Source organism: Molossus molossus, unplaced genomic scaffold (assembly GCF_014108415.1).
Source record: "Molossus molossus isolate mMolMol1 unplaced genomic scaffold, mMolMol1.p scaffold_m16_p_9, whole genome shotgun sequence".
Classification (NCBI taxonomy): Eukaryota; Metazoa; Chordata; class Mammalia; order Chiroptera; family Molossidae; genus Molossus; species Molossus molossus.
Genome location: NW_023425403.1, coordinates 94,098,101 through 94,121,312, shown reverse-complemented (window position 1 = coordinate 94,121,312; position 23,212 = coordinate 94,098,101). Strand labels below are relative to the sequence as shown.

Here is a 23,212-nt window from a genome sequence, read left to right as displayed (position 1 = left end):
TTTATTTGTTTATTTATTTATATCCTTACCCAAGGACATGCTTATTTATTTTTAGAGAGAGAGAGAGAAACATGGATGTAAAAGAGAGATATCAATCAGTTGCCATTCCATATATGCCCCAACTGGGGATCAAACCCACAACTTAGGTATGTTCCTTGACTGGAAATCGAACCCACAACCTCTTGGTGTATGGGTTGACACTCCAACCAACTGAGCCACACTGGCCAGGATTAAGCTGTTCTATTTATTATCTTTATTGTCAATATTTTATATTCTTTATCATTTTCCCTTTTATAATTGCAGATGTTGGTTCTAAATTTCAACATATACCCTATTTCAAAATACATTAAATTTTCACAAAATTACACTTAAAATTAAATTATGAATACTCTAATTCTAAAAACTCTTTACTTTTTGAATCTCAAGATTAAATTACTTGCCACACTTTCTTATTATGATTGGGGATAGCATTCTCCCTGAGGAACTAACACATTAGCAGATGAATCTTTTATTATCACTATTAACATGCCTTTATTAGAAACCTTTATTTACATATTTACATTTTTAAACAAGATGGTCAGACCAGTTTAATCTGTTGACAAAACCCCACGCATGAACAAGTATAGAACTTACAGGGAGAAAATGTGATGAGAAAAAGTTTTTGTTTATCCCTAGACTCTGTTTTTGGCCAAGAATTAGTTTTGCCTCAGCTTAATTGTCTTATACACATTCTTGTGACGTTCCAAGATTTGGACAGAGGCGGGGGGTGGGGGTAGGGGGAGCTATGACTGTGTGATTATGTTTCTAAAAGAGGGTGTTAGAGAGGGAGAAGAGAACACATAAGCAAGCTGGTTTGACCAGAAACAGAACTGCCTGTGACAGATTAAGAGACAAGCAAAGCTTGGAATCTGAGAGCAAGCAAAGAGAGTGGAAATTTACAGCTGCCCTGTGTGAGTGTTCAAGTGATCATTTTCTGCTAACGTTTTCCGGTGGTAACTGTTACTCTTCAAAGAGAGAGGCAGAAAGTCAAGACGGGATTGTGGAAACTCTTTTCTTTGCCACACTTTGGTAATAGGAATCACCCTCTGTTGAATGGAAGATAAAGGCTACTTCATCTAAAGTCCGTTTAGCTGGAGAGAGAGCTGTCTTCAGCACCTCACCATGTGTCTACTTTTTGTTGCTTAGATGAGCCTGGGGATTTCTCTAACATTTGGTAAGTATCAACCAGGTTATCTATACCAATTTGTAGAAATGGAATTAATATGGTAAACTTTAGTTTCAGCTAAGGTTTTACATTTATTGCTTATATATTCATTTAAAATCATGTTGTTACCTTGTTTCTCTTTAAATGATAAACTGCTGTTACTAGGAGAGGTTTAAAAAAACAAAGACTACAAAACAATACTCCTCTGTTGCCTAAGACACTTGAACCACTACCAACTATTCTGTGTCCATGAAATATCTTATTTTGGAAATGGGTTTTTATTTACAGTTTCCAAAAATAAAATAATGACAGTATATCATTTTTCATTTCTCTTTCAACTTCATGAAAATTCAAGTTATCTTTATCTGTCTAGTGTCAGTACATTTAAAATTATCATTGTGATGTTTGATATTTTCAATTATTATAAATTGTAGCATTCTCTCAGGATTTGAGTGGCACATTATTTTTTGAAAGTTCTGTAATGAAAATAAATTAGACAATTTACATATCAGATTTACCATTTGATTCAAAATGAATGCACATGGATTTTAAATTAAGGAATAATGCAGTTATTTTGTTCTTATAGCTACTATCAACCTCTCACATAATGTTGGTCTGCTGGAGAACTAAAATAACCAGATGCATATATGTATATAAGCAACAGAGCAGAAAAAAGAAAAATACATTCTTAAAATATGCATTCACATTATGATACAAGCTTAACATAGGAAATCGTTTGCTAATTTTTAAGGCATCAATGGAAGGCATGTAATAATTCTTCTGTTGGCAGAAGGAAGTATATATTGTTAGCTGCTAAACTGAGTCATTATGTAAAGATGCACCATTCTAAGCAAAGTTTCTAATCTACTCTTTGCCAACCTCAAAAATGTCCTTATTAATTCAAGTGAATTCTTTAAGACAGAACAACTTAGCTGAAATGAAAACTTCAGCAGAGTGTCAGTAAATATACTAAAAGGATTTGTACCCTAGACATAATATAAAATGGCTGTACTTTCTCTAATATTTCCTCTATGTGTACAGAAGCCAGTAGAACAGGTTTTGTTTTGTGGGTTTTTTTTTTTTTAATTCTGTTGATCTTTGTATAATAAGAAACTCAGTTTGTCTGTGGAAACCTTTTCTGGACCAGTATCTTGCACTTAAAGTAAAAAGTAAATACAATAGAGATAATATCACAAACCAGTTTTTACTTATTTACAGAATTTCCCACACTCAGTCCTCTTGGACTGATGGAGGGCTGGCACACAACTGCACAATCTTCCAAATAATTTTTTTAAACTAGTAATTCATTGTCATTAAGTTAGTGGTGGCAGCATTTATTAAGCTCATATAGAAATAAGGAATAAGTCATCCCCAGTTTACAAATGTTTTGTACTTGAGAAGTTTATTTGTGAGTTGATTGTTGAGAATTTGGGACCCATCTTCCCTGGGAAACAATTTAACAAATTATTGTTTGGCTTTTATTATAGCCTGAGAATATATTTTACTCACACAGTAGCAAAATTATCGCCACCCTGAAAATTGTTAGAAATCAGTTCTAGTGATGAAACTAAATATAAAAACAATTATGTTGAATAAAACCTTACCTTTATTTGAAATATTAATTCTGGGAGAAAAGCAAGTTTACAGAGAGATGGGTGAGTATTTGAAAGAATGCTTATAAATAGGATTTCTAGATACTTTTAAGAGCTTTCAAGATTGATTGCACTGTTTATGAGAGCTAAGCTCACATTAAAACCAGTGATTATTCTTTTCCTTGCTACAGGAATATTTCTAGCCATTGCCTTTATGCTTATTATTTATTTTTGAAGTGTAGCCCAGTGTCTGACACTTAATTAGGTACCTAATAAATAGTGACTGGATGAAGGCTAAACTCTTTAGTTCACAAAAAAATGGAACTGAGTACTTTTTCCAAAGTATCCTAAAAAGAAAAGGGGTTAAAGGTACACAGTTTTCATTATGAAAGAAATGACCTGACAAGAATTGATTGTATTGTGAAACTCTAACAAAGCAATAGTAGTATAGAATAGGCCTAACTATTAAGAGAAAAAGAAAATACCATAATGTAACTTGGTGGCAATCCCAAATGAGTAGGGATGCTGATGAGGGAAGGCAATTTACCAGCTAGGTGTCTTGAGTACATAAGACATTCTGAAGTAAGGTGTCAACTTTAACTCAAAAGAATTATGTATTTGCCTATGTGTACTGGGATCCTTACGAAGAAAAGTGGCTTATTTGGAAAACTCCAATGAAGTTGCAATTAAGCTTAATTACACTTGCCCTAAAAGTTCCTCTAAAGTGCCAAGATATAAACTTTTAAAATTAGTAATACAATAAACAAATGTAAAAAAAGTAATGAAAAATGAATAATACAATAAATAAGATTACACTTATATTGTATGATTTTTTCTTTTAATCCTCACTCGAGGATATTTTTCTCTTTATCATCAGATAGAATGGGAGAGAGGGAGGGAGAGAGGGAGGGAGAGAGAGAGGGAGAGAAAGAGACAGAGAAAAACTTTGATGTGAGAGAGACACACGACCTCAACCTGGGTGGAACCACAACCAAGGTATGTACCCTTGACCAGAATTGAAAACGCGACTCATTGGTCTGTGGGCCGATGCTCTAACCGCTGAGCAAAACTGACCAGAGCTATATGGTATGATTTTTAGTGACAGAAAAACTTTTCCATTTGATTAAAAAATACTTTCTTTGTTAATTTTTATTTTATTATTATTTATTTTGATCCTCACCCAAAGATACTTTTATATTTATCTTCAGACAGAGTGGGAGGGGGAGAAAGAGAGAGAAACATCGATGTGAGAGAGACACATCGATTGGTTATCACCCGCACAACCCCAAATGGGGCCGGGGACAAAGAGCAACCAAGGTATGTGCCCTTGACTGGAATCGAACCCGGGACTCTTTGGTCTGCAGGTCGATGCTCTACTGAGCCAGACCGGCCAGGGCTCTATGTTAAGAGCGTCGGCCTGCGGTCCTGAGAGACCCAGGTTCGGTTCCCGCTAAGGGCGCCTACCTCGGTTGCAGTTTGTCCCCGGCCCTGGTTGGTTGTGCGGGTGGCAGCCACTCGATGTGTCCCTTTCACATCAATGTTTCTCTCTCTCTCTCTCTCTCTCTCTGTTCCTCTCTCTCCCTCCCACTCTACCTGAACAAAAAATGGAAAAATGTCCTCGGGTGAGGATAAAAAAAAAAAATTTTAAAAATTAAAATAAACCTACCACTACATTAAAAAAATTTCAGAAAAGATCAAGAATTATATCCTTTTATGTGGCAAATTATTTTAAAAAGTGATGATTTTGAGTACTTCTAAATGGCATATAATAGGTGCTTAATAAATATTTTTTGATTGAATAAAATAAGGTAGAGTAGTTTATAGACAGTTTTTCATTTCTGAGATTGGATGTTTGCATTTGCATATACATGTACATATATATTTTAAAATGTAGCTTAAAGATAATATTTACTGATATTTCCTTAGCAAGGAAAAAAGCTCTTTTAAAACTATATTAGCATGCTTTTTCATTATGGTCCTACTTAGTATTGTATCAGTAATTAAAATAATTGGTTTAAAGTGAAATCTTTACTGCTTGTAAATGAGATAATATACTTTTCAGTTTGTGACTTATATGTCTTAAATTTCTAGTAGAAATTCTTCTAGGCTATTCCAACTTTGGAGGTACGAAAGGCCATATTTACCTACCCAGCCAGGAAAACCATAAACCTGGAAATCTATTGGATATGAAATTTACTTCATCTGTACTCTCCCGTGTTAATGTTTTTATAGATTGACAGTTCATACACAGGCACAGGGATTTACGGAAGCTATAAAATAGTTACATTGCACACTATAACCAAAAACCTTGTCTTAATACCAAAATCAGTATCTAATAAAAATTTGGTGATTGTTATGTGTAATATATATGTACTTACAGGAAAGACTAAAAAAAAAAAAGGAATTTTGAGTTTCCCTTGATAATTCTGTTGTGAAGAATAACCATTGTGAATTTTAGAGATCTGATGTTTGATTACAGGTACAGGTTTTTGAAAATACTCACCTGGCTTCTGATCTCTGCTATAAATTGAGATTGTGAAATTCGAATGTAAAGTTACCATTTATTGACAATCATTAATAGTGATAGATGTAGAAAATATTAGCTCCAACAAATGACTAGAGCTGCTAATAGAAATGTAACTACGGAAAATACTGGTAGTTTTTTTCTAGAAAAGTAATCTAGTAGGTTATTATTTATAAACAAATTAGTAATTGTATGCCTTTCTAACTTCATATGTTAATTTTATTTTTAAATTATTTCAGTGATTACAGTACATTATAATTAAGGAGCAATTTCCAAGGACATAAATTTCTCTTATAATAGAGTTTTTATTCTGATGTAAGTCTGGTCAAAGCTTCTAGATGAATGAGGAGATTTTCAATTTCTATGTAAATTGTCCATATTTAGAAAGTGTCTCTTCCTTAAACTGTTAATAAAACTTATAAAAACAAAATAATTCTTAGTCCATTTTCAACTAAGAAAAAGGATGATCAATGAAAGTCCTTTATACTCTAAGATTTTCATTTATTTCTATAGGTATTCAAGTACAAAATTCAATTGTGATGCCTTCTAATTACAATTAGGATGCATTTTTAACATGGAATAGCTGAAGGATAGAAGACATTGATTGGAAGAAACTTTGATTATATGATATGCTTTATAATGGATTTGGTGTTAACATGCATAACTATAATAATATGCTTTGTACTTTGTAATTTATTATCTCTGTGAAGGCAATTCTAAATTATGATTTTGGGGTAGGGAGAGAGGTCTACTTAAATACCGTAGAACTTTCAGGTGTACTTTTTAAATTTTTACATTTACATTTAATCAGATGTACCCATTTTAAGAGAACAGTTCAGTGAATATTGACAAATGTATACTCTTATGTAAGCTTCATCCCATTTAAAAACATGAATTTTATAGGCCCGATTATTTGTTGCATATGTACTTTTGATTGCATTTTTTCTATCTGTGGGTTCTATTTGGAATAAAAATAAAAGTTGGAGGAGCCTAGATGAGTTTCTGCTAGAAATTTAAGACATATAAGTCACAAAACTGAAAAGTATATTATCTCATTTATAAGCAGTAGAAAAAAGTTCAGATAATTCCTGAACTTTTAAAAATTTTTTATGTGGTGGTAGCTTTCTTTCTTTCTTTTTTGTAGTTTAAGAGAAGTTTAAACCTGTACCTTTAGTTTAAATTAGCAAGCTCAAAGAAAGAATTTTGGAAATGTTCCTCTGTCACTCATTGTTGATTGTAAAATAAACTTTAGTGAAGGGAAAGAAGGCTCCTTCATGAATTGGCTTTCTTACAATGAGTTAGCAGTTTGGTTATGCTTTTTATGATTTTTACCTATGGAAATCTTGAAATTTTTTGTGGCTTCAGAGATAAATTTCCCACTCCCATAAACTTGCATGGAAACTTTTGAAATTATAACTGTTATTGAACAGCACAGTTAGAGACATAAAGGCCTAGAAATCCTCATTAGCCTCCTGCAGGTAGATATATACGCCCCTTTAAAACACTTTAAGGGCCTGGCCAGAGGGGCTCAGTTGGTTGAGCATCATCCTATGCACCGAAATGTTGCCTGTTTGATCCCCAGTCTGGGCACCTATGGAAGGCAACTGATCTAACCGGTTGATGCCCCCTGCTCCCCTGCCTTCCCTTTTCTAAGCATGTCCTTGGGTGAGGATAAAAATAACATTTTAGGGGATAGCAATGAAGGCATTTTAATGCCCCCATGTGACCTCTTCTCCTAGCTTCCCTTTCTCTCTTCCCTTTCAAACACTTCATTTATATCACTGAACATATTTAGATGACTCACTCAAGTGATTGATTTGGGGCCATCTTTAATGGCATTCAAAGTTAAAAACATGGAATATTTTACTGTGTATTAGGAAAGGGAATGCTGCCAAATCTACTATAAAATCTACAGGGACTTAGTTTCTTGGGAGCAGAGCAGAATGGTCTTTTTTGGCTTTTCTTCAGAATCTAGCCAAGTACTACTCTTGATGAAATTTTATTGCCAAAGTACCAGAAATCATATTTGTTTGACTAACTCTTTGAAAGACATAATGATCAAATATTCCACAGTTTGAATTTTTAAAGAAAGGTTGTTGAGTCATTAAAATATCATTTATGAGGTATTTTTATTATAAAAAGCATTTGCATGATCTATTAAACAAAGTTCTGAAAAAACAGAAAATTTGAAGAAAATTATCCACAGCCAATATCCCAGACTTAATCACTGTCTTTATTTTATCTATGTATGTTTTTATTGATTTGTGTTTTTGTTTGCTTTTATATAGTTGTAGTTATACTCTATAATGTAGAATGCTGTTTTTATATATGCTTCATAAACATTTTCATAGCCATATATTGTATTTCATCATACTAAAAAGCCATTGGTTATAAGGCATATACTTTATGTACCTGTAAGAAAGAAAAACAAACCTGCCAGCTACTGTAAGGTCTCATTAATTGTAAGAAGTAGAATTGTTACAAAGTCAGAGGTTGTGAACATTTAAAGTTTCTAGCTCTATAATGCTATATTACTGTCTAATTTATTTTCCCATCAGTAAGAAAACAGGGCCTGTTTCATCTCACCATCAATAGAATTGAATTTTCATTAAACAATATCAAAAAACGTTTTATATGATAGGCAAAGTAGTCTTTCACTTTGAGGGCATTTTTTTCATTATAGAGAATAAGCACATTTACTGTGTTTAACTGTATTTTCTCCTTTGTGGTTTTTTTCATTATCTATATATTATTTTCTTAATAATTTTCTTAACTCATCTTAAGAGATCTCCTTTTATAATAATATTAGCCCTGTAACTTTTGTACTTATATCATAGTGTTTCTCTTATTTGAATAATTTTATTTCATCCATAAAAATTTTAAAAATTTATTAGATTTGTAGCATATTTATATTGACTTTAATTTGTCAGTCGTTTTCTTTGAGATTATTTTATCACTCCGAAAATTAGAGAAATTATTTAATATCCAAAAATTTGAAAGTCACATTAACATCTCTATCTGGACTCTTTTGTTCCATTGGTCTGCCTTTTCTGTGCCAGTTCTACTTATAGTACTTCTTAACACTTTTAATTTTATTTTCTCCTAATCTTTATTTTTAAAATTTGTTGTTCTTGCTTTTTGGTATGCCTAATTTAGTTACCAAACTTTTTATTGGACTTGTGGTTGGAATTGTATCAAACCAAAGACTTGTAGAATAATGTACATTTTAATAATGTTCAGTTTTTCTATTCAAAACAAGATAGGTTTTTCTATTCAGATCATTTTTAGCTTAGTTTTGTGGGTTTTTTCCTCAAACCTCTTTATTGTTTCAGGAAAGAAGAAATATGCTCATAATAAATAATGCAGAAAAACACCAAAATGGAAAAAATTTAAGTGTATCACAAATTTCATAATTCATTAGCTAAGCCACGTTCCAGAAACTGTGCTGTGGATATATACAGTTAAAAGGTTGGCTTGCTGAAGGATTGATTAGATAAATAGACACATCTTGTGTAACTTTAAGCATGTCTTTCATTTGTTAGTTTTCTGCTTTAGTAACAAGCATTTATCCTTATTTTGGATTATCATCATCAATTTTCCATAGTGATAGATTCTTTTTTAACTTTTAGTTTTGAGATAACTATAAACATGCAGTTATAAGAAATAATAAAAGAGATTCTGGCCCTGGCTGGTTTGGCTCAGTGGTTGTAGCGTCGGCCTGTGGTCCAGAGAGACCCGGGTTCGGTTCCTGCTAAGGGCACATACCTCGGTTGCAGTTTGTCCCCAGCCCTGGTTGGGTCGTGTGGGAGGCAGCCACTCAATGTGTCCCTTTCACGTCGATGTTTCTCTCTCTCTTCCTCTCTGTCCCTCCCACTCTATCTGAACAAAAAATGGAAAAATGTCCTCGGGTGAGGATAAAAAAACAAAACAAAAAGAGATTCTGTATACCCTTCAGCCAGTTTCCCCCATAATGACGTCTCGTATAACTATAGTACAGTACTAGGACAAAATTGACATTGATACAGACCTTATTTAGATTTCATTGGTTTTATGTGAATTCATTTTGTATGTGTGTATATTTAATTATTTTGCAGTTTTATCACACGTGTAGATTCATATAAACATCACCACAATCAAAATACAGAACAGTTCCATTGCAAGTATCTTTTCTGCACTTTCTTAGCCACAGCCTCCTCCCACTCTCATCTCTTCCATAATAACCATTGGCCGCCACTGATGTCCATCTTTTAACATTTTTTTTAACATGATTTTACCATTTTAAGAATATGGAATGGAATCATTCAATATATAACCTTTTCAGATTGGCTTTCACTTACCACAGTTCCCTTGAGATCTAAGTAGTTGACTATATTAGTAGTTTGTTTCTACTGTTTCTTTCAATAGTTTGTCCATGGTATGGATATATCACAATTTAACCATTGGCCCTTTCAAGGACATCTGGGTTGTTTCCAAATTTTTGCTATTACAAATAATGCTGCTATGAAATTTTGCATACTGGTTTTAGTGTACATTTCATTTTCATTACTCTGTGATCAAAGTAGGTTGTAAGGTGGTCACATGTGTAAGAAACTGCCATATTCTTTTTGAGTGGCTACACCATTTTACATCCCCACCAACAGTGTATGAGTAACCCAATTTCTTTATATCCTCACTAGCATTTGGTGTGTTACCACTATTTTTTTAAGTCATTTTGATATGTGTATAATAATCCCTCTTTGTGGTTTTAATTTGTGTTACCCCAATGGTTAATGATGTTGAACAACTTTTCTTTCTTTTTTTTTTTTTTTTTTTTTTATCCTCACCCGAGGACATTTTTCCATTTTTTGTTCAGGTAGAGTAGGAGGGGGAGAGAGGAACAGAGAGAGAGAGAAACATCGACGTGAAGGGACACATCGAGTCGCTGCCACCCGCACGACTGACCAGAGCCGGGGACAAACTGCAACCGAGGTACATGCCCTTAGCGGGAACCAAACCCGGGTCTCTCGGGACCGCAGGCCGACGCTCTAACCGCTGAGCCAAACCGGCCAGGGCTTGAACAACTTTTCATGTGCTTATTTGCCATTTGTATAGCCTCTTTGGTGAAATGTCTGTTCATGTCTTTTGCCCATTTTCTAATTGAATAATTGGTTATTTTACTGTTGAGTTTTGAGAATTCTTTAGATCTTCTATTACAAGAGTTGTATTGAGGGGGGTATGTCTTTTTGTGGGTTTTAAGTATGCTATAATAATATATTTTATGTTTAACATTTTAAAATTAAAGTTTTGTAATTTTTTTCAAGTATAGATATTGTATATATTTAGTTGTCATTGTCAAAGGGATATGTTTTTCATTATGTTTTATAACTGGTATTGCTTATGTATGAAAACTAGTACTTTATGTATATTCATCGTGTATTTGATTATTAAGTCTAAAGTTTTTGTTTATCTTAGATTTTTGATATAGATAATCATTTTGTTTGTGAATTGCAGTTTTGCCATGTCCTTCCAAGATTTTGTACAGATTTTTGTTTTATATTTTAATGCATTGAACAGAATATATAATAATGATAGTGTGATAGCAATGCTCTTTGTGTCTCTTTTCAGTGACAGTGCCTCCATTAACAATGATTTTTATTTAGCTGAAGTTTATATAACTCTATAGATTTTTATTTTATTGGATGACTTTTTATCATCAACTGAAGTAATTGTTTTATTTATTTACATAGTTAATTATTTCACCAATTTTCTAATATTAAACAACTTGATTGGATAATATTGTTCTATAAACATTCTTTGATTTTATTGACAAGAATTGTACTTAGGAACTACATTGAACATATTTTAGCTGAAATAATTTAAATTAATTTTCCTAGTAACTCCTGTTCCCATTTCTATTAGTAGCTTTTCTAAACTTTTATCTTTTTCCTTAAAATTCCTACCATATTCCTGTGCTCTTTATCTCTTTCAGTAGTGACTTTTTCTTCTACTTAGAAGAGAAAATCAAGGTCACTAAATAAAATAAATATGTAATATAGTCTTTATTTTATCTAACACGTATAAAATGTTATTCAGTTTATAAAGGAAAATAACATTTGTTATATATTATATATAATCTATAAATATATCTCCTATTTTCAATAATAATTAGATAATACAATATCTACATTTATATAAAGGGTGGGGCAAACGTAGCCTTATAGCTGTTCATATGGAAGAATAATACAATAATAAATAATAATACAAGAATAAACTCTGTTTCACATACACCGTAAACCTACTTTTCCCCCTCCTTGTATATCTATAAAATCTATACCACACACACATATAAAAACTTTGTATTGTCTTATATTTGTGCTATAATATTGTTTGGCATATATTTATGCATCTCTTTATTGTCAACATGTTTGTGTCATTTTGTTTTAATTATGTCCCTTGCAAGTTTATAGCTGAATTGTGGTGTGTGTGTGTGCACTAACTCAATTTAAATCTTGATTTTTTTAGTAGTAGAATTTAACACACTTGCATATATATAATGACTGATGTTTGTTCTTATGCCTATCATATTGTTTCATATTCTCTAATTACTATTTGCTTGTTCTTTTATTTTTCCATTCTTGATTCTTACTGATTCAGTCAAATTATTTTTGTTTCTTTTTCCTCCTTTTGATAGTTGAAACTTCTACCTCTTACATCTGTTGTTGTTCCTTGAACAAAGAACAAAATCTATAAAAGAATTTTACTTATTTGTATTATTCCAAGTTATTGTTGTTATTTTTTGTTACATTTTGCCTCTATCAAAATACTTTAGGAATACTTTTTAACAACTGTATAAAGCATAACAGACATTCAGCAGCCTTCATTTAGACTTAACTTTTTTTTTTTAAAGCAACAACTTTTATTTTATTTATTTATTTATTTTTTGGTATGTGCCCCTAGCAGGAACCGAACCCGGGACTCTCTGGTTCACAAGCCAGTGCTCCATCCGCTGAGACAAACTGGCCAGGGCTAGACTTAACTTTAAATTTTATCAATTTCTTTACTCCATATCTTTTTTCAACTATTTTTAATTTTCCTGTTTCTCAGTTCTCTTCCTTTCCCTTCCTCTAGTCCTTCTCCATTTCCAGCCTTAGGTAATTTCAGTTTGCCTTCACAAGTGCATAATATTTTGACAGAGTATAGAACTCTAGATTAAAAATCTTTTCCTCTAGAAACTATGTAAACAGTGTTTCACTTTTTTTAACCATTTGCTTTCAAGTTATAAATCTTGATTCTTCTTTTAGAGTTTGGTTCTTAGGCACTACTCTGGATTTCCTCCCTCTTTGGAAGTTTGTAGGATTTCTCTTTGGTGTTAGAGTTCATAAATTTTTTAATGTTCTTGGAGTAGGCCTTTTTGCATTCCCCCTATATAACCGTTAGGTTACATAGATCTGAAGATATTTGCCTTTGTTCAGTTCAAGGAAATATTTTTTCTTTGTTGATTTTTTTGTTCTTGCTGTTTGTCAGTTATCTCTTTTTTTCCTTTAAGAATTTCTATTCAATCAATATTGACTCTCCAGATCTGTCTGTATATTTCCAACCTTTCTCTGAATGAGTTCTTCTTTGTTTTTATTTGATTTGCTCTCCTTTTCAGGAGTTTTCCATGGCTTGGTCTCCAAATTGTTTTTTGTTTTTCAATTCTATGCCATTTTATTTTACCATTTAGCTATTTTACTGCATTTTTTTTTTTTTTTTTATCCTCACCCGAGGACATTTTCCCATTTTTTGTACAGATAGAATGGGAGGGAGAGAGAGGAAGGGAGAGAGAGAGAGAAACATCGACGTGAAGGGACACATCGAGTGGCTGCCACCCGCACGACCAACCAGGGCCGGGGACAAACTGCAACCGAAGTACGTGCCCTTAGCGAGAACCGAACCCGGGTCTCTCCGGACCGCAGGCCGACGCTCTAACCGCTGAGCCAAACTGGCCAGGGCTTTACTGCATTTTTAGTTATGCATGCTTTTAGTTTAAGAAAGTTCTTTTGTTCTCTGTTTACTTCTTTTGCATAGCAGCCTGTTCTTATTTTATGGACATGATAGCATATCATATTTGTGGGGGTGGGGTATTAAATATGGTTTTCTCTTATTTTAATTCCTTTCTTCCTTCTTTTCCTAGGGGTTTACTCTGTTTATATTTATGTCAAATTTTCTTGACTTCCTCAAATGTCTGGTGATTTTTTATTGTGATTTATATTTTTAAGCAAGAGACTGTAATTAGTACTTGGAGCTGGTATGGCTTTTTTCAGTTACCTAAAGAAATTGGCAAAGTATAGAAATAGGAAATTTACAGAAAAAGAAAGTTTAAAAGCCAAGTAAGTATATGAAAAAAATGTTCATTCTTCCCTGGCCGGTATGGCTCAGGGGATTGAGCATCGACCCATGGACTGAGAGGTCTTGTTTGATTCCCCATCAGGGCACATGCCTGGGTTACAGGCTCAATCCCCAGTAGGGGGCATGCAGGAGGCAGCCAATCAATGTTTCTCTCTCACATTGATGTTTCTCTCTCTCTCTCCCTTTGTCTCTAAGAAGTCAATAAAAATGTATTTAAAAAGAAAAAATGTCATTCTTGTTAGTAATTGAAAAATACAAATTAAAATAATAATGGGGTAACCTTTTATAACTGTTACATTGGCAAAAATTTACATACCGACAGTTCCAGTTGTTGGGAAGGATGAAGCACAACTGGGACTTACGCCAGGGAGAATATAATTAGTGTAACAACTTGGGAAAGCAATGTGGCCATTTCTAGTAAAGATGATCATACTGTTTGTGCCCTTCTAATCCATTTTAGAGCAGTGTTTTTTAAACTTAAGCTTGTAACTCATTACCAGGTACTGAAATCAATTTAAATGATAATGATCAGTACATTTTTTAAAAATAGGATAGAGCAGGTAGAATAGAATGGAAAATATCCAGAGGGCAGGTATTGTTTCATGAAACAATTATATAATCATCTGTGCATTACTTGTTCTAGGTCACAATGTAAAATGCATTCCTTATGACAAAACACTCTAAAAAAAAAAAAAAAAAAGTGAAACCACTGCCCTAAAGAAATGATCATACCAGTGTACAATTAGACATGCAAAAGAACCTATATTATAATTATATTTGTGCCAGTAAACAATGGAAAACAATTAGAGGTCACAGAATTGTGAAATAAATTGTGATATAGTCATACAATGGGATACTATACAGCAGGTAAGATGAATGAACCAGAGATTTTGTGTATCAACACAAATAAATCTCGTAATGTTAAGGAGGGAAAAAGGAACTAATGGTATGACACTATTTATATAAAGCTAAAGTATACACAACAATATCACATATTGTCTAGAAATTTTAGTAAAAATGTGAAAACATATATAGGAAGGATAAATGATAAACAGGCACAGTATGAGCCAGAGGGGAATAGGATCGGTGAAATGTACCAAGGGGGTTGCTTCAGTTGTTTTTTTGGCTGGATAGTAAATATAGAGTAACATGTTACATTGTTCTCTATTTCTTCTTCTGTACATCCCAAATATTTTATTTAAACTAAATTAAATTAAAATACCTAGGTGGAAAAGTCCTGTTGAAGCAGTTTGATTATCTTGACCTTATCGTAATCCATTTGTGAGTCAATTGCTATAGCCAGGGCAGTAGAAGAAGTACTCTGGCCACACCTGTTCCCAACCTTTTGGTAGTGTAGGGTGGGAAGAACAGATGCGTCTTACCACCAGAAGAAACAGGGACCAAATAACTACCAGAGATTTTCTTTTTCTTTTTCTTTTCTGATTCAGTTGTTTCCATCCTTATTTTTCTGGAGATTTTTGGTGTGGTTTCCTTTTGAACTTATTTAGTTGAATTCTTATTTATTTTTAGTCCCATAAGAATTCATTGTAATTGTAAATTCTCACCCTCCCACATGTCCTGCCAACAATATCAAGGCTCTGTCTCAAGAACTATTTCTGATTTTTAGCATTTATTTTGTTGAACTCTTGTGGGCTTGATTCCATCTCATCTTTTTGTAAGAATTTTAGAAAGTGTACACAAGTTATTAACACATAAATATGTTGGCTGGAGATTTAATTATGATGTTATACACTTTTCCTTTTAGCACTCTGTAGATTGTCTCCATGGTCCTTATGACATTTAATTTTATGGAAGTCCAACGATAACTTAATTTTTATCCCTTTTTTGTTAAGGTCATTTTGTAGGAATAAGCATTGAAAGAGGAATGTTTGTTTCTTTTAAAAGCCACAGAACAATTTGGGGGTCTCATCATTAATCTCAATGAGAAAAATCCTTTAAATGACCAGGTTTACATCTTTTTTCTGCTCAAGCTGTTATATTTTTTAGTGTTGCTTTTGCTCCGTTTTTTAGTTTCTTTCGTTTTGTTATTGGCTTTTTTCACCTCTTTCTACTGTTTTAATACCTGTTTTTATAGGATAATACTTCATCTTTTCCATAGCTCTATTATATGTATATATCCATCTCTCTCTATCTATAGTGTTATGTGTACACACTCACACACACATACACATACTTAGTATCTTTTCTCCATCATTTTAATTTCTTTGATCTTTTCTGGCATTTTGGCTAAACTCTGTGTGTGTCTGTCTCCCACAGTGTTTTGAGCCCTATGAGACTTGCTCATTTTGAATTTCCTAATTCAATACCTGGCACATTATAGGTGCTTAGTAAATATTTTCTGAATAAGTAAATGTAGACTGACTAATATCTTTCATTTGTCCTCAATTTTCTTGGGGTCATTTCTGCTCTATGCAGATTTGGATTGTCCTGCTATCTTGGGTAGGAGAAGGTAATATGTGTGTATATGTATGTGTTTTTGATCTTTTATCTTGGCCAGCTCTCTTTTTGTATAAATCTTTTTTTTTTTTCTTCAATTATGTCTTTTCAATTCTATCTCCTGTAGAGAATTAATTTTGGAAGCACCCTTGCCTATCCAAGTCTACAGGCATTTCTCTCATTTCTTGTGCTGCTTATTTCCCCTTAAAATAGAACTTACGTTTTGTGTTGTTTATTTTGTTTATTTATTCTTGAAAGTGGAAAAGTACAATAGGGCTGGTGTCAGTTCACTGGCATTTGTGTGCTTCATGGCCCGTTGTCAGCACTAATGCTGGAGGGCAGGTTGATGTATGAGGTGCCAACACAGTTTTCAGTGCCCAGGAGACATTCAGCTGGTGTCAGTCTATTTGACTAACATGGAATCTTTTCTTGTCCCTGTTTCCTGTTTGCAGAAATATAATGTATGTTCTAAAAACTCTACGTGAAAGCTTTATGAAAGGATTACTACTCTCAATTTATCCCCAGAAGGCACCATTTTCAGGACTCCTTCATTTCTTTTGTCTCCATCTTAAGCATTTTATTTTCGGCTATGATTGATTTGAGGAGTTAGAGATTCAGAATGAATATGACACATATATATTCACACATACACATAATGGAATATTATTCAGCCATTAAAAAGAAGAAAATTGTGTTATTTGTGACAACATGGAAGGAGCTTCAGGGCATTATGCTAAGTGAAATAAGTCAGACAGAGAAAGATAAATACTGTATGATCTCATTCATATGTGGAATCTAAGAAAAACAAAAAAAAGAAGCTTATACATAAAGAAAACAAATTGGTGGTTTTCAGAGGCAGGGGTGGCAGAAATGGGTGGAGGGAGTCAAAAGTTACAAGCTTCCAATTATAAAATTAGTAAGTCATAGAGATGTAATAAAAATAAAACAAGGTAATCAAACTGGTATTAACAAATAAATATAATGTATCTGAGCTTTCCAAAAGCATTTGGCAGACTTTTTCTTGATACCTTCATGAATGAAATGGAAAATAATGAGTTAAATGATATTACTAGGTGAATTCACAGTTGAACTAAAAAGAAGAGTGTCACCCCAATAAATTCAATAAAAAGGGAAAGAAGAACCCCCTCAATTTACAGATAGAACAAATGATTTTCATATAAGGGTGATAATTTATGAATCATAATGATCATTTTTCAACTCAGAAATAGATGGGAGTTCTTAAGTACCATGTGTTTGTTTCAGCCTGATTATTAGCAGGTACTGTTGAGTGCCCATTGGCTCATTTCGTAAATGAAGGTAGGGAAAATGATGTGATTGGGGTGGATGCACAGGCAGTGACCAGCATGATTGCCCAGATTATAGAAAAGGCAGCCTTGAGTTTGAATGTTATGGGGGCAGGTGTTAAGTCTGGGGGTGAAGTGGGGCTGGCCATGATCTGAAGAGAACAGTCCAGGAAAGAGAGCTTCATACTAATTTATAGGGGACCTGGGGGCTGTAACTGCGTGGTTTGAGAGTATGGGTTTTGATTTCCCTCAAAATATGGGTCCCAGAATTGAAGAATAATGATCCTGTGAAATTCTAAAACACTATTACACTAATTTCATCATATAATAGGTACATTTAAAATATGAAGATAAGCCCTGGCCGGTTTGGCTCAGTGGTTGGAGCGTCGGCCTGCGGTACAGACAGACCCGGGTTCGGTTCCCGCTAAGGGCACGTACCTCGGTTGCAGTTTGTCCCCGGCCCTGGTTGGTCGTGCGGGTGGCAGCCACTCGATGTGTCCCTTCACATTGATGTTTCTCTCTGGAATTCTCTCCATGGAATGAGTGGTCCCAGTTTGATTCCAGGTCAGGGCACATACCTGGGTTGCAGGCTTGATCCCCAGGAGGGGGCGTGCAGGAGGCAGCTAATGGATATTTCTCTCTCTCTCTCTAAAAAAGTCAATAAAAACATTTTAAAAAATAATAAAGACAGTTATATCTCAATTGCTATAGTGAAATAATTCATTAACTGTCATGGAACTTTTTCTAGTAATAACAGCTAAAAATTATAGAGTACCTCACTTCTAGTAGGTCCTGCATACCTTTAGTCCTTAAAACAACCCTAAGAGGTAGATGTTATCACAATTTACAAGAACACAGAACCTTAGAGAAATCATATACTGTGCCCAAGATCATCCAGGCACGAAGCAATAGATTGCTTGCTCTGACCAACCATCTAATGATTGTTTCAGCACCCACCCCACCTCCCCATTACATAAACTTTTAAATATGCTTTGTGTTTAGGCCTAATAATTAAAGAAAAATCTAGCATCTTTATCATTTTATTATTGAGTTTTATAAAGGGACAAGGCACAATGTTCTTCCATTGCTCTTTTTTTTTGGCATCTGACACCACCCATCAAGACTCTCGGTGTGATCTTCATGTACTTTATCATTCAGTGTTCTGTCAGCTTTCTGTATCAGCTTTAGAGGCTGGCTGGGATCCTTTAACATGCTTTTCAAACTTATTCTTTCCTACCCTGGCTTGTTTGGCTCAGCTATTACGGCATCGACCTGCGGACAGAAGGGTCGAGAGTTTGATTCCTGGTCAAGGGCACGTACTCGGGTTGCAGGTTCTATGCCCCGCCAGGTAGGGGTGCGTGTGAAGGGCAACCAATTGATGTGTGTATGTGTGTCTCTCTCTCACATAGATGTTTCTCTCTCTCTCTTCCCCTCCCTTCTTCCCTTCCATTCTATCTAAAAAAATTAATGGAAAAATATCCTCAGTTGAGGATTAACAACAAAAAACTTATCCTTGCCCTAAAAGTGGACAAGTTCCCTCTCATATTTGCCCTCCCACATTGGGAAGTTAAGGCATCCCTAACAGAAAACATGAAATGTTTTTTAAGTCTTTTGTTTATCATCAAAATTCATACCAACAGTTTTGATTTCTACTTCATAACATTGGAATTCATGATTAGAAACAATACTGAAGGAATTTATTGAAAGGTTATAAGGTAATTTACAGATCTGTCAAATAATAGGATACCAGATTTAGGAAGTAGGTATTTAGAGGGATGAGGGATTCGGAACCAAAGCCAAGGTTACCCCACAGGACTAGCTGGTTAGAAGAGTGCTACTATCACTGGTACACATTTGCATATAATATTCCTTTTTAATAAGAAAAATATTAGAAGTGGAATTAACTTAATAAATAAAATTTATTTATTTATGGTAAAATAAATTATAATAATTTAATAAGAACTTGCCAAATAATAATTATATATCTGTATAATGGAATATTATATTGCTTTAAATATTATAGACCTAAGCATGTACTTATAGAATGATATTTAAGATATAAAAAGTTGGAGAAAGTTGCAAAATACTATATTTAGTACTATTCTATTTTTATTTTAAATATATGTATTTTTATATGTATAGAAAAAAATCAGGAGTAGTATATACCAAACTGATAATAGTTGGTATTTCTGGTCATTGATTAATGGGAGCCTTTGATTTATTGTATCATATTTCTATAATGCTTGAAATATTTTTGCTAATAAATGCAAAGTAAATGAATATGTCTGTACTAACTAGAGCCTTAAATTATAAGATCCCACCCTCCCAGTACTTACATTTTTGGTATAAATAAGGTGGTGACAACCCTATTTGGATTTCTCTGCTCTATGTAAATAAATGTTCTCAAAAACAAGAATTGATACTGCTTTCCCCACTCTCTTTACCCTCCATCATGGTAGTCCTCATTTTGTCAGTATTCAGTCAGCTGAATATTTGAAGAGTAAAGAACAGATTCTAAAAAATTTTACATAGCAATTTTGTGATTGCTGTTGAGAAGCATGCTTTTAAGTATTTGCTGTACCACAGTATGTGGATCTTAATCCCACTTTAGTTTTGCATGTTTTATTTTATCTACTATTATTATTATCATTACTTTTTTTTAGTCAAAATATCTAGTTTTAAATAACAGCTTATTCTCTAAAGGAACTCTTTTTCCCATTCTCACATAATCCTTGTGTTTCTATTATAAGAAAAATGTTCAACTTTGAGGAAAATGTTCAGGTAAAGTTTTAAAAATATTTTGTATGTGTTTAAATTTGACATAAAACTTCATGAAATTCATTTTAGTTGGATTTTAATATTTGAAATTACTGAATTGAAAACTCATGTTATTTTAGTATAATAATTTAATCATGTTAAAGTTAAATTCATTATTTTTTTATTTGTTTTTAGCATTCCATATTGGAAGAAGAGATTTATATAGATGAAAAAAATGCCTTTGTTTAGTAAATCACATAAAAATCCAGCAGAAATTGTGAAAATTCTGAAAGACAACTTAGCCATTTTGGAAAAGCAAGACAAAAAGACAGAAAAGGTATGAACTAAAATAGTAACATTGTTATTAAAATATATGTATTCCAAGACCAAAACCAACGTAAAAGTTTAATGAAGTGATGGGACACATAGGGTCTCTGTAAATACATTTAAATTTATTTTAGATTTTATGCATCTGATAAATGCTAAATCTGTTGTCTTGAACTCTTGGTGTATTAGGGCAACACTCTAACCAACTAAAAATATATTTTTTTAATTCATTGATTTTAGAGAGAGACAGGAAGGGGCAGAGAGAGAATGAGAGAAACATCAATTTGTTGTTCTACTTATTTATGCATTCATTGATTGATTCTTGTATGTGCCCTGATTTGCAACCTTGGCCTATTAGGATGATACTCTAACCAACTGACCTACCCAACCAGGCTGTCAAGTTCTTGATTCATTATCTGGAACCTCTGACCAACTTTGTGTCCCTTTAGACCATGTAGCTTAAAAAATATAAGGGATTAGCCCTGGCTTGTTTGGCTCAGCGGTTAGAACATTGGCCCACGGACCAAAGAGTCAACAGGTTCAATTCTGGTCAAGGGCATGCATCACAGTTGCGGTTTGGATCCCAGCCCTGGTTGGGGTCGTGCAGGAGGCAACCAATCAATGTGTCTTTCTTGCATCAATGTCTCGCTCTCTCTCTCCCTCCCACTATATCTGAGGATAAATGGAAGAATATCCTCGGGTAAGGATAATATACATTCATTTATATATGAATGTATATTATAGATAGGAGGGTATATATATGTATATGTGTGTGTGTGTGTGTATATATATGGGATAATACTGGTATAATGGTATACTGAGATGAAGGGTAAAAAGTTTTTATTTAAAGATTCACTGATAGTTTCTACTATAGTTCAACTTCATTTTAATATTGTTTTAATGTTCTACCAAGCAGAGCTTCCTCTTACGAAGGGCTTTCTAGTGTTTTAGTTGTTCCCTTGAAGGGATGTTGAATCCTACATATTTAATTTCTCTCCAAAGTGACTAGTTTATGGCAAGATCAAAGATATCTATTGAATAAATACCCTTGAGTGCATAGTATATTTCTTTCTCAGTGTATGATACAATCTTGTGTTCTTATAAGAATGTAGAAATATATTTTTCATCCTACATCTTTTAAGTAATGTAGAAATATATTTTAATCCTAGTGTACTTTGTAATATTAAGCCAGATATTGGTCCAAATAGAAAAAAAGGATCTTCATAAAAGAGTAATTCTAAATGACAAGAGAGAGAGAGAAAAAACAAACAAACAAACAAACAAAAAAACAGAAAAAGAAACTCGTCTTCATTAGTAATCAAGAAAAGTTCAATTAACTGCAGTATATTTATAATATGCATATGCTACCTTGGCAAAACTGTATGATGGTGTTAAGTGTTGACAAGTATGGAAAACAATAAGAACTTTGATTCACTGTGAGTGATAAAGTATAAACTGGTTTTTGGAAACCTGTTTATTATATTATTTCTTAGATAGGAAGTTATGTGTGTTCCTGCTAGATTTAAACTCTAGAGATATTCGTGAACATGGGCCCAGGATGCATGTAAAAGAATGTTCATAGCATTGTGTCGTTCATAATAACCCCTCAGTGGAAACAACCCAAATGTCCATCATCGGTAGAATTGATATTGAAGTGGTTCCTTCATCACTGGAATATCACAGAGCAATGAAAATGAAAGAACTGCTGCTTACATGCAGCAGCATGGATGAATCTCACAAATAATAGTGTCGAGTGAAAGAAGCAAATTATAAAAGGGTACAGGTACTATTCCAAATCAGTAAAACTAAATTACATTGTTTGGGCCTCAAACATAAGTAAGAAAACTACCAAAAAAAAGTAAAAAAATGATTGTCATCAAAGACATAAAAATATTTACTTCTAGGCTGAAAGAGAGCCATTCAGGTAACTTCTAGGATACTTAAAATCTTATTTCTTGACCTGTGCTATGTTCACACAGGTATTTGCTTTATAATTATTATCTCTCTCTCTCTCCATATATATGTGTGTGTCTGTGTGTGTGTATGTATAGAATATTATATATTATGTATATATTATATATATTTTATGTTTTATCATATATAATATATTTATTATATATATAAACATGTGTGTGTGTGTTTAAGGTACTCTTCTGTGGATATATATCACAATTTAAGAAGCTTCCAACCATTAATAAATTAAGGATTGCTTCAGTCATATCATAAGATGTATCTGGAAATTATTTTTTAAGTAGTGTCACACTACTATGAATTATTTTTATATTGCCTTTTTCTTTATTCCCTTCAATTATAATGATTAGAGTACTGTACCTAAAACTATGGTATATATATATATTTTTAAATGATCAGCAAATCAAATTGTTAACCAATTGACCTGTTCTCTGATCTGCACCTGTATTAATTTTTGAAAAAATTTTTCTTGAAATATAATTTGCATACCATATAATCCACCATTTTAAAGTGTACAATTTGGTGGTTTTTAGTACATTCTCAAGGTTATCCAACCATCACCACTATCTACTTTCAGAATGTTATCACCCCAAAAAAGAAACCTTGTACCCCATTTAGCAGTCATTTCTCATTCTACTCTCACCAGACCCTAGCATACACTAATCTACTTTCTACCTCTGTGGATTTTCCTATTATTATTTAAATGTAG

General features: G+C 33.2%; 1 protein-coding gene across 8 annotated transcripts in view; it reads left to right on the top strand.

Moving 5' to 3' along the window:
* The window catches only part of CAB39L (calcium binding protein 39 like), a 146,944-nt gene that overhangs the window by 57,027 nt on the left and 66,705 nt on the right, over positions 1 to 23,212 (top strand). For 4 of the 8 annotated variants that reach the window (XM_036250116.1, XM_036250115.1, XM_036250114.1 and 1 more), the window contains exons 3-4: positions 1,076 to 1,213; positions 20,401 to 20,542. In XM_036250116.1, coding sequence (XP_036106009.1) covers positions 20,432 to 20,542 — 111 coding nt within the window. In that variant the 5' untranslated portion in view covers positions 1,076 to 1,213; positions 20,401 to 20,431. Of the gene's footprint in view, positions 1 to 1,075; positions 1,214 to 3,768; positions 3,793 to 18,704; positions 18,797 to 20,400; positions 20,543 to 23,212 lie in introns of those variants that run through there. The other 4 variants (XM_036250118.1, XM_036250117.1, XM_036250120.1 and 1 more) reach the window with 3 other exon arrangements.